This window comes from Rattus norvegicus, chromosome 3, assembly GCF_036323735.1.
Source record: "Rattus norvegicus strain BN/NHsdMcwi chromosome 3, GRCr8, whole genome shotgun sequence".
NCBI lineage: Eukaryota > Metazoa > Chordata > Mammalia > Rodentia > Muridae > Rattus > Rattus norvegicus.
In genome coordinates this window covers 91,383,813-91,397,022 of record NC_086021.1, presented here as the reverse complement: position 1 = coordinate 91,397,022, position 13,210 = coordinate 91,383,813, and the positions used below count along the sequence as shown (strand labels likewise).

Genomic DNA, 13,210 nt, shown 5'->3' with positions numbered 1-13,210 from the left:
TTGTATACTTGGGACCAGACACGGATCTTTCTAAAGAGAAAAAAAAATAAATTTAGATGATCAATGCTGTACACATAACATATGTTTCCATGTGATTCTGAGTCTTCTTCCTTCAAACTTGTAAATATAATGTCTTAGGGAACTGGATATGGCTCAGAGGTTTCAAGCACGTGTTCCTTTTATAGAAGGCAAGGTTCAGTTCTGACCATTCTTATAATGTTTCACTACCATCTGAAACTTCAGTATGAGAGAATATAGTACCCTTTTCTTGCCTCTGCAAGCAACGGTCACACACATGCTGCACATACCTACGTGCAGGCAAAATACTAATACACATAAATTAAAATAAATAAATCTAAAACCAATTAAACTAAAGCAGTTCAGGAAAGTATAGTTGATATTTTTAAAGTCTCCCAAATCCACATGGAGCTATGTACAGATGTGTGTGCGGTGTGGGTGAGGGGTATATATGGGTGCAAATATTTTTAGTGTTTACTATGTGTCTCCTGAACATAGGAGTTTAAAATGATGTTTTTATCCAAATATGCTTTGGATATGTGCCACAAAATGTTAGCCACTGAATTTTACTTTGTTTGCCTTAGCTAATTCAATTGGGGAATTTGACTGAAACACGACAGAGATCCACATACACGTGAGACCTAACTACATAGGTTTTGAACCCAAGTTGTCTTACGAATTGTTCCTTCACTCTTCAACAGGAGCTCCTCATCCCAAATAGCATTCCTAATCCAAAATAGCATAGCAGGACCTCTTTCTTAATTTTTTATAAAGCAAACTTATTTTCTGCATTCTTTTCTGATCAGACAGAAAAATGATCATTTTGAGGGAGGTAACACTAGTCAATATTAAGCATTTACATATATTGCATACATGAGTGAATTAAATACACATGCCTGGGTACATAAATATACATGTCCATACATTGGTAATTTCACATGCTCATGAGAGGCACTGAAAACTTTCTGCTAGTATGGCATGTAATAATGATAGAACAGTGAGAATCAAATCCTCAGGTCATGAAGATTTTCTGTATCTTCATCTCAGTCTAACACTTATAGAAGGTTTTAATGCCAAAACATGAATTCTATACAGGTTTATAAAAGCATAAATGTGCTATTCTTTTAGACAATTCTGAAATGATTATTTTTCAAATCTACCTGAGACAATACTGCAGACATTAGTACAGAAATGAACTGCTCATAGACACCATTTCTTGGAACACTTGCATTTTCTTTGATAAAGTATGTCACATGTACAGGTTTATAACCTGACTCCTATATGATAACCACAATTCCACTGACAGAGGAAGCTATTTAAGCACTAAATAAAATACCACATAAGGGTTCTTTTGTATTACATCTTGATGTTCTACAAATAAGAACCTTGGTTTTAATGAATATGGTATTTAAATACAAAATAAGTCATATTAATAAATGAATGCTTACTCTGGGAAATACAGAATATATTCAGAAGTGATATTATAAAGTCATTGAAATAGAATCCAGTTCAGTCTTTAATTATTAAAGTGCATATCTCTACATTCTAAAATCTATAAAGAATGCTCTCTACTCCTACCTGTTAAAGGAGAGTAACCTTACAATGGAGCACCAATCTGAAGAAGCTGAATAGTTTATAAGAGGAAGCCTCATAGAGCCAATTCTCCAGGGTTCAATTATCACTTGTAGTAAGTCGTAAGGGATTATGAATAACCCCTATCTTCCTGTTCTAAGACCTTAAATCCATTGAGAGCAAAAGTTGTGTCTGCTTTCCATAGTCATCAGGGATTCAAACCATCCATGCATGGTGAACCAAAGGACTCATTAAGTATTTTATCTTGTGCTAAGTACCTTTATTTTTAACATTATTTGTATGTAAATAGTAATGACTGCTGATAAGGGTCATTATCAGCAGTGATGAGGTCCCTGTGAGTTTATCCAATGCTGAGTGGTCAACCCTGAAATCATATACATACAAACAACACTAAAGCAATTTACAGGTTATATTTGTACATTCATATGTTTTTACAATTTAGAGTAATGGACATCATAAGCTGATCAATTTGGTGTTTAATTAAAGCTGACTTCAAATTTAATGAGAAGATCCGGGGAAACGTTAGAGGTAGAATAAGAAAAATAGCACACTGTGTCCTTATCCCCTTCTTGTCTCAACATGAACACGCTAAGGTCTCCTTGTCCATACAATGAACATTTTCCTGGGTGTTTGTGAAGAAGACAGTACCATGAGACGTTCTTTCTGGTACCAGCTTTTAATGGTTCTGGAACCAATAGCTACTCTCTTTGCTTCCTGGGTCCTCAAAATGGGAAGTATTTTCTGACATGTGTCCTGTTGCTTCATCTTTATTAAACTGAGTTTTTAAGATTTCCTTTGTTATCATTTATTATTGGATCCTCTTAAGATCAGAGAATAGAGAAGAAAATTATTTTAACTCTATGACTCCAATTTAAACCACAGTGACACATGATTATGTATTTAATAGACATTACAGTGATGTAAAAAGGGTCACAATCACTACTTTCTATTTTGATAAATGTTTGGGGTGTTTCTGGCTTGCCATTGTCAGAAATTATAGGCACATATGAATCACTATCTGTATTATGACACATTTGAAAGTCATATGACAATCAACTGTTATAATTACTAAAAACATGGCAGGCAAAATAAGTTTGACCATGTTGCTTAGGAATGACTTTCTTTTCTGTATTGGTGTCACCTAGATACAGCAGAGCAAAGGTTGAATATACAATATCAAGGCTCACAATCTCTTGCATAGGGAGGAGTGCAAAGTGAAGGAAACAAGTGGTATTGGCAGGAGTACTAGTTGGCAAAGTATTGACAACATGCAAAAAAAGTGGAGATGTTTATACACTATGAACCCAAACCAGCAGCACTTTTTCAGATACATATTTAGAATCACATAAAGTGCAGGATTTCATAGCAACAGAAAAGTGTAATATACAAGTGTTCCTTCAGAAGAGAATAGATGCATAGCTGTGAATAGATAGTATATGGAAAGAGACACAGAGACTGTGAGCAAAACAGAGCACCCAATTGAATTAGTGTGTATAAGTCTAACGAAGATAATGGAATTCTCTATTGCAAAAGAGAGTAATAAATTTCTTTCTGTGAAGTTTGAAATCTACCAAAACTATACTATATTAGTCTAGGGATATATAAAGAAGTAGTTACTAAGGTAATTCTACAGAGGGACCAGAGATTGATAAGCATTTACTGTAGAAAATAGGGAGAGAAAACATCAGAGAGAACATCTGTTTTAAAAACAATGTAATAATATATGGATATCTGATGAAATGACTGGGATTAATAATGATAGGTTTTATATTGTTGGCTGTGAGCTATAAATTGTTTCAAATTAAAGAAATCCAGTCTTACTATAATTGACCATTATTGGTGAATATTACCTTAATTGTGTGTGGAATATAATTTCCTAAATACAAACAATGTAGTAGGGTGAAATATGAGTCATTTGTATATGTAAAGTAAAAAATATGTTGTGTTGTAAATATGACACAGCAGTTAAGTGCTCTGATGCTCTTACTGAGGACCTGAGCAAAACTTCTCTCACAGTCAAAATACACAGTGACCATCTGTAAACGTAATAATATTAAAATAGAGAAGGGATGGGGACATGTCAAAAGACAAGTCTACAATCCATGAACAAATGAGACAGTTAAAATGTAATAAGTTTTCCACTTAATACCTGTATATTAATATATCTAAAATATCAAATTACTATTTATTTCCAAATTCTAAGTAATGGTCATAGAAAAGTAAAGAAGCAGAGGCTCACTGATGGGAATGCATGCTCAATAACAAATAAATACTAAGCCCTCCTAATGGATATTTGGCATTTCCATAAAGATGATATATATATATATATATATATATATATATATATATATATATATATTCAATAAGATCAATAAAATCATTTGAGAGATCTATCTGGGTGTAATAATGTGAGATGTATCCTTGAAATTTTATAAGTTAACAAATATAAAAAAAATCTTAAAAAGAAAGACCTGACATACTATGGTCAGAAAATTTCAGACAAATAAGGAAACTACCACAGCATTTGGGCAATTCTACCTTTGCTAAAATAGTTCCAGTGTACCATATTGACTTTATAGAGTAATGACAATATGTCTGTCCAGTTTTAGAATTTATTTTTTTTAATTCATCAAAATGAAATGTAATATCTATCTTACAAGTTAGCATTCACTGCTGTACAATATGACATTTGTAAGAGACAGAATTTAAAATAAAAATAACAGAAAGTAATTTGATAATTTAAAATGGTTTAGAGAGCAAAGGTGCTGCAAACCTCTCAACTTACTTCAAGAACACTTCCTTCTTAACAACTTTCCTTATAGCCCTTTTCACATCTTTGTTTCTGAGGCTATAGATCAAGGGGTTCAACATTGGGCTTACAAAGATATAAAAGACAGCCACAATTTTCCCCTGTTCTACAGACTTCTCAGAAGGAGGCCTGAGGTACATACAAAACAAAGTCCCATAAAAAACAGTGACAGCTGCCAGATGGGACCCACAAGTAGAGAAGGCCTTGCGCCTCCCCTCTGCTGAACGGATTCTCAGGATAGCTGTAAAGATGAAAATGTAGGAGATGAGGATGATGATGAGAGAACAGCTGAGGTTGGATCCTGCCACCACAAACATGGCAGTTTCTTTAACATAAGTATCTGAGCAAGCAAGGACCATGAGTGGTGGGTCTGCACAGTAGAAATGATTGATCTCATTGGGTCCACAAAACGTTAAACGAAGCATCAGGATGGTCTGTGCCAGGCCATTTGCAAATCCATAAATGTATGGTGCAGCTACAAGAGAGCGGCAGACGCTTCTGGACATTTTGCTCGTATATAACAAAGGTTTGCAGATGGCCATGTAGCGATCGTAAGCCATCACTGTAAGCATATAGTAATCTGTGATCACCAGGGAAATAAAAAAGTGGAACTGTATGAAGCAGCCTATGAAGGAAATAGTTTTTCTCTTTGATAAAAAATTAACCAACATCTGAGGAGTAACATTGGTGGCATAACAGAGATCTACAAAGGAGAGATGGCTGAGGAAGAAGTACATGGGTGTGTGAAGCTTGCTGTCACTTCTGATTAAGAAGATCATGCTCACATTACCAGTCACCGTGATGAGGTAAATGAGCAGGAATACCAAAAAGAGCACAGGCTGAAGCTCTGCTCGATCTGTCAGTCCCAACAAAATAAACTCGGTCACTGCTGTGTAGTTTTTCTTTAACATTTTGTCTTTCTGACATCAGCCAAGGCCTGTAAATTAAACAAAATTGCCCTATTTTTTTCCATTTGTTCATTGTCCCCATCATGTTATCTGGTATATATTTTGTTCTTTCTCAAACTGTTAAATAACATAAAGAAATAGCATAATAATCTTTTAACTGGTGTTATAAATATCTAAATTAATAGAGAAATGGTAATAGGTAACAGAAAGATAGATGATTTATCAGTAGATAAATAATAGTCAGATGCTAGACTGATTACTAAACAGACAGCAGCTAGATAGCTACATAGATTAGAAAGAAAGATAGATGGATAGGAGATAAGAGATGATAGATAAATGAAAGATAATATATCATAGATTAGAAAATAGATAGATAGATAAATAGATAGATAGATAGATAGATAGATAGATAGATAGATAGATAGATAGATAGAGGGATGGATAGATAGATAGATAGATAGATAGATAGATAGATAGATAGATAGATAGATAGATAGATAGATAGATAGAGGGATGGATAGATAGATAGATAGATAGATAGATAGATAGATAGATAGATAGATAGATAGATAGGGATTGTAGTAAATGTAACTTTTACAAATTTTGTTCTATGATTTGAACTGCTTACATTGATTTATTTTAAGAGGCGAGTGATTTGCCACACTTCTGCTGACACCTGAAATGTTTCTGATTTTGAATTCTACTTTGGTCACCTTATATTCTACTGTATCCATACGGAAGTAGGACTATAGCTCTTTGTTGTTGTTGTTGTTGTTTGTTGTTTGTACTTCTTTGGTTTTCTTCTCTCTTTTTTTCTTTTATTTTTTTAAATTTTTATTAGATATATTTCTTCACTTACATTTCAAATGTTATTCCCCTTCCTGGTTTCCTGTCCATAAGTCCCCAGTCCCTCCTCTCCCCCTCCGCCATGCAGGTATTCCCCCTATACATTCCCCTTATTGCCCCTCCCCATATTCCCCTGCACTGGGGATCCAACCTTGGCAGAACCAAGGGCTTCCCCTTCCACTGGTGCTCCAACAAGGCTATTCATTGCTACATATGCAGTTGGAGCCCTGGGTCAGTCCATGTATCATCTTTCGTTAGTGGTTTAGTCCCTGGAAGCTCTGGTTGGTTGGCATTGTTGTTTTTATGGGATTGCAATCTCCTTCACCTCTTTCAGTACTTCCTCTAATTCCCCCAAAGGGGCTCCTATTCTCAGTTTGGTGGTTTGCTGCTAGTATTGACCTCTTTAGTGGACATGCTGTGGATATTTTTCTCAGGAGAGATCTATATCCAGTCCCTTTCAGCATGCATTTTTTACCTCCATCAATCTTATCTAGTTTTGGTGGCTGTATATATATGGGCCACATGTGGGGCAGGCTCTGAATTGCCGTTCCTTCACTTGCTGCTCTAAACTTTGCTTCCGTATCCCCTCCTGTGAATATTTTCCTCCCTTTAAGAAAGAGTGGGAGCATCCTCATTTTGGTCATCCTTGAGCTTCCTGTACTCTGTGAATTGCATCTTGGGTAATTCGAGCTTTTTGGCTAATATCCACTTATCAATGAGTGCATACCAAGTGTGTTTTACTGTGATTGAGTAACCTCATACAACTCTTAATGAGAGAGGTACACACAGTCTAGAGTACACTTGATCTGAGCATCATTATGAGGAGCAGAAAAATACATCAGAGTGAGTAGGTCTGCTGCTTCAGGTTCTGCTCCTGTCATCAGGTAGTAAATAAAGTTGGGTTTATTCCAATTACACTCAATTGGATATTGGCTCATTTTTTAGGATTTACTTAAAGGTCTTTTTGAGTCATTTAAAACCCCCACTCCATGTACCTATCCCACTTGATGGACAGATGAGTAATCTAATTCCACTGGGTTCATTTCAATATTTTGATAGTCAACAAAGCAGTTCAAACTGTAGATCATAATTTTCAGAGAAGTATTTTTAGTATGTGTTAAATGAAATAAAGTGCTCTAGAGAAATTTGTAAAAATTATGTTCTAAGTTTTTTCCTTCAAGTATTGATCCTGTGTTCATGATTCCCCTGAACATACAGATGTAAATGTTATATGTAGGAAATTGAACCTATATAAACAGCATATAGAATTATGAAATCAAGATCTCTTCACATGCCTCTCTTAACTCCCATAATGCTTTTCCAGCTATGATTTTCCACACTCCCTTCCACCCAAAGTAATACTTTATCAGCAAATATTTCTTAATTTTTAATACACTGTTCAAATTCTCATTTGCTCAGTACATTTTGCTCATATAGAAAATAATTTGTGTGAGACAATAAAATGTGTCTTACCCTTTTCATGTATACATAACATATGTGTGACTACACTCCATGAGTAATGAACACACATGTTAATATACTTATAGACATACCTTGGTAGTATTCAGTGTTCATGATGGGCTGATGTTGAAGGCAAGAAAACACAATGTATCTGAAGTCTCTGGTGAAACAGCAGGGGACAATATGACAGTGTAGAGAAGAGAATACTGATTTGCCATGGCACCACTGATTATAACTCTTAAATGTTTTAAAAATATAGAAGACTCAATATAAGTTCCTTACTATAAATTGTCAGAAATAATAGCCATATTAACTACATAATGAGGTAGCATGTATGCAGTTCTGAATTATATATCTTTCCATTTTAGGGAGAGTGACTATGAATGTGAAAAACACAAAAAAATTGATATCATCAGTAAGGGATATACACAAACTTATGATGTTGTAGGATCTGGTCCTCTGGTATTGTTACAAGGACAATACCAACAGAAGCAAGTCACTTTGTAAGGTGTTTTTTGAACTGACATGTAAAATTTATATATTACAGCATTCCATTTTGTACTTGGGGACTTTAAAACTATTGATTAGGATAATAAGATAAAAACAAATTTCTTAACTTAAAATTCTAATTATTTTATTCTTTTCTTATTTAATAATTATGTTTGGTACACAGATAAATTTGGGGGATACTAGAATGGTATTTTAATGAATTCATTTATTGAAATACTAAGATTCAAAATAATCAATATCATCCCTCCTTTTCTCTTTTCCTATAAGGAAAATGAAGTAATGAAAGCTAGGAGAGTTTTGAAGTATATATTCAGTCCTTTAGGAAGGGAGCCTTAATTTTGAGATAAAAAAGTCACATGGCTTCATACAACATATATGAATATTTGTGAATGACATACATACATTTGAGCATTCCAGGTCTGGTACTCTTGAAATTTACTGTACCTTGAAAATATCTCACACTTGTGCTTCGTATGTGATTCAACCCTCCAAAATAATTAGAGAATGTACCCTCATTAAATGTACCCGTGATTAATTTTAAATAATCAGTAAAGTTTAGAAGTGTAACAATGTACAATTTTTTAGTCAAATGGTTGGAGAAATAATGACAGTATTCTTTTATTATAGTGTAATACTGTGAAGTCAAAAGTAATCACAAAGACTACCGATGGCCACTTCTGATAAAGCAAATAACAATAAACATCAATGCTGAGACTCAGCAGAATGCAAGCATGCCCAGGTGTGTGCACTTCCCTCCCTGAATATAAGTCTTAGATCCTTTTGTTCCTAGTTGCATGTCTTCAGTGACTCAGTAATATCATTGTGTCTTGATTTCTCTAATAAATCAATTTTATGTGAAGAAGTTAGTTCAGGAAAACCTAACATATGTCAAATATTTAAAATGTTTCTTGAAGTAACTGGAATCAAGATGGAGATAAAAGGCCATTAGCGGGATTCAGAATCAAAGCAATGATTCCTTAAGGACAAAGGCTGTGGCTTTTATGTGGCTATAGATAGATCAAGATCTAGATTAGTGTTTTTCTATTGGAAGCAGACAATAATATTGATAGCTAGTAATGCCCTCTTAAGTCTATCTTCTTTACTATTATGCAAGTACACACCTCTAGGCCATTTATCTGTGAGTACCTTGGCCAGAGAGGAATAGTAGTGGTTCAATATGATTCATTGTTAAAACAGAAATCTAGGTTACAAATCAAATTATTTTATCAATTCAGATGTTTGTTTCTCTTTCAAACCATAGATATCCTACCTGGAGAAGCAGAGTAAGTTCACAATGATAGTATTCACATGCAGACAGTAAAGATTTTTATAAGAAAATTGTTTCAGAGGGAGCAAATCCCTATGGATCTGTTATTTCTTGGCAGGAGTGATTAGTATTATAAAAGCTCTGAGTATGGTAAAATTATTGATGACATGAGTTTGACTGCTCAAGTCATACAGGAATCAAATCTCCAAGGAATGGTGAAGCAAGGGACTTATAATTTACATTTGTTTATAATGAATATTTTATACTTCTGTCTTGGGAAATCCCCACTTCCCTTGTTTGCAATCTGTAAAATATCGTCACACACATTAGAGTCTGAAAAACTATCAGCTAAGTTTTCCTAAGTTTTGGGCTATCTATTTATTCTAAAACTGGTATTTACTTTTTGGTGAAAAGAGAGAATTTAACATAAATAAGTTGACAATTTATACTACGACTTTTTGACGCTGTGCCTTTTTGCCTTTTTGGCTCACCTTCCTATCTTTCCCCTCTCAGCTGCTGGGACCTGCCCAGTGGAGAACGTTTGGTGTTCAGCTTTACTCTGACTTTTCTTAAAGAAAGACAGCAGTAAGATGTCAATAAAGGGGAGGAGAGACGAGTAGCTCCATTCCATTCTTGGGCCAGCATAAGAATGCTAACACAGTCAGGAGTTTCTAAAATCTCAGTACTAGGTATTTATCAGAGAAGAAAGTGGCATGGGATTTTTCTTGTTGATGCTCTTTTCATTTGTTTTATTTTGTTGTTTATTGCTTGTTCCAACTTCCAAAGAGCTTTAGGAATAGTACCGATTGGACTTGCCCTCTGCCTCTGTGGATTCAATTTCTTTCAATTGTATCTTCAATCCTATCCCATCATTAATATTTTTGTTGTATTCCTTCAAGCTAAACGAGTGCAGAAGAATTTTCCTTTATCCTGTGTGCTTTACCCAGGCCAGGCCAGAGTGATATTCAATAGTTCCTCAGTAAATGTTGTAATGGAGACATTAGCAGTCATAATAATTTTGTTTTTGTTAAAAGTTCAGGATATTTCCTTGGTGATTGTGGTTGAGGTTAAAAAGAGATTGATATTTAATGTGTATGTATATATTGCTTATATGTATATATTTATGTATACCACAGGTCTTCCTGGCACCCCCATAGGCCAGAAGAGGGGGATGAATCCTTTGAAACCAGATTTACAAAGGGTTATGAGTCACTATGTGGGTGATGAAAACCAAGCCAATGTCCTAAAGAAAGTATGTGACTTAATCATTGACCCATCTCTCCAGTCCCTACAAAGGCCTTTGAGTTACTTTTCTTCTGGATCCAGACTAAATTGAAAGTTAAACATAGAAGGCAGATTTATATTTGCTGACAGCATTCACAGGAATTCCATAAGAATATCAAGGTTCACAACCATAACCTATATTTAGAAGATGTAGCACAAACACATACAGGCTTCTGTGATAGTTGCTTTAGTCTCTGTGAGCCTGTATGAGCATTGTTTAGTTGCTTCTGTGGGCCCTGTTCTCATTGTGTCCTTGAACCCTCTGAATCCTATCATCCTTCCTCTCCTTCTTCTGCATGGTTCCCTAAACGTAGCTTAATGCTTGACTGTGGATCTGTGCATTTGCTCTCAACAGTTGCTGTGGGAAGCCTCTTTGATGATTATTGTGCTAGACTCCTCTCCATGAGAACAGCAGAATAGCATTGGGAATGATTTCATTGACTTTTTTCCTTTTTGGTGCTTTCTTAGTTCTATGGTCTATCTAACACAATGATTAGGTTTAAAAATTAATTCATCCCAGGCTAAAACACAGTCCTCCCTGAAGTAACTTCAGATAAACTTTTCGTTTTGTATTGGATATTTTTTATTTACATTTCAAATGTTATCCTCTTTCCCAGTTTCCCTTCCATAAACACCTATGACATCCTCCTCCCACTTTGTCTATGAGGGTGTTGCCCCACTCAACCAACCATGTCTTCCTGCCTCCCTGCCCTGTCATTCTCCTACAATGAAGGCTCCAGCCATGGCAGGACCCAGAGCTTGTCCTCACATTGGTGCCTAACAAGACCATCCTCTGCTACATATCCAGCTGGAATCCCAAGTCTGTCCATGTGTACACTTTGGATGGTGGTTTAGTTCTTGGGAACGCTGGTTGGTTGGTACTCTTGTTCTTATGTGGTTGCTAACTTTTTTAGTTCCTTCAATACTTTCTCTAACTCCTCCATTGGGGATCCCATTCTCAGTTCAGTGTTAGCTGTGAGCATTCGCCTCTGTATTTGTCATAGTCCGACAGAGCCTCTCAGAAGACAGCTATGTCATGCTTCTGACAGCATGGGTTTCTTTGCATTAGCAATATTGTCTGGGTTTGGCAGCTGTATGTATATCGCCTGGATCCCAGGGTAGATTAGGCTCTGAATGGCCATTCCTTCCCCCTCTGTTCCAAACATTGTCACCATATCTCTTCCTATGCAAATTTTTGTCCCCCCTTCTAAGAAGGACTGAAACATTTGCATTGTCTTTCATCTTGAGCTTCATGTGGTCTATGGGTTGTATCTTGGGTATTCGGAGGTTTCCGGCTAATATCAATAACATCTCAGTGAATGCATACCATGTGTGGTGTTTTGTTGTTGTTGTTGTTGTTGTTGTTGTTGTTGTTGTTGTTGGGTTACCTCATTCAGGATCATATTTTCTAATTCCATCCATTTCTTATGAATTTCATGAAGTCATTATTTTTGATAGCTGAGTAGTACTCCATTGTGTAGATATACTAATTTTCCATTCCTCTGTTGAAAGAGTGTCCGGGTTCTTTCTAACTTCTGGCTATTATAAATAAGGATATTAGATGCATAGTGGAGGCATGTGTCCTTGTTATGTGTTGGAGCCTCTCTTGGGTATATACCCAAGAGTAGTATAGCTGGGTCCTCAGGTAGTATTTTGTCAAATTTTCTGAGGAAACCACAGACTGGTTTCCAGAATGGTTGTACCAGCTTGCAATCCCACCAACAACGAAGGAGTGTTCCTCTTTCTCCACATCCTTGCCAGCATCTGCTGTCACCAGAGTTTATCTTAGCCATTCTGACCGGTTTGAGGTGGAATCTCATGGTTGTTTTTATTTGCATTTCCCTGATGACTAGAGATATTGAACATTTCTTTAGGTACTTCTCAGCTATTCCATATTCCTCACTGAGGATTCTTTGTTTACCTCTGACCCCAATTTTTGATAAGGTTATTTGATTCTCTGAAGTCTAACTTCTTGAGTTTTTTGTATATATGGATTAATATCCTATGTCAGATGTTCCCAATCTGTTGGTTGCCATTTTGTCCCAATGACAGTTTCCTTGGCTTTACAGATGCTTTGCAATGTCATGAGGTCCCATTTGTCAATTCTTGATCTTAAAGCATAAGCCATTGATGTTCTGTTTGGGAAAATTTCCCCAGTGCCCATACATTTGAAGTTATTCCCCACTTTCTATTCTATTAATTGGAGTGTTTCTCGTTTTACTTAGAGGTCCTTGATCAACTTGGACTTGAGTTTGTACAGGGCAATAAGAATAGATCGATTTGCATTCTTCTACATGCTGACCTCCAGTTGAACCAGAACCATTTATGGCTCTGCCAGAATATGACAAATACAGAGGCAAATGCTAGCAGCCAACCGTTGAACTAAGAGTGGGGTACCCATTAGAGGAATTAGAGAAAGTATTGGAAGAGCTGACATGGCTTACAACCCTATAAGATCAACAATACCAACTAACCAGAGCTCCCAGGGCCTAAACTACCTCACAAAGAGTACAC

The 13,210-nt window shown here is 35.8% G+C and overlaps 1 protein-coding gene across 2 annotated transcripts; it reads right to left on the bottom strand.

Annotated features, from left to right (window-relative positions):
• Nucleotides 1–4,219: 4,219 nt before the first annotated feature.
• Or5m13 (olfactory receptor family 5 subfamily M member 13) lies at nucleotides 4,220–7,798 on the bottom strand. Of its 2 annotated transcripts, XM_063284311.1 has the most exons (2): nucleotides 7,728–7,798; nucleotides 4,220–5,357 (listed from the first exon to the last, which is right to left on the bottom strand). In XM_063284311.1, exon 2 carries the CDS (start codon nucleotides 5,329–5,331, stop codon nucleotides 4,393–4,395), a length of 939 nt encoding a protein of 312 aa, XP_063140381.1. In that variant the 5' UTR covers nucleotides 5,332–5,357; nucleotides 7,728–7,798; the 3' UTR covers nucleotides 4,220–4,392. The 2 variants fall into 2 exon arrangements, with proteins under 2 accessions (XP_063140381.1, NP_001001124.1); NM_001001124.1 differs by lacking the exon at nucleotides 7,728–7,798 and having other exon boundaries at nucleotides 4,393–5,331.
• Between the last annotated feature and the right edge of the window lie 5,412 nt (nucleotides 7,799–13,210).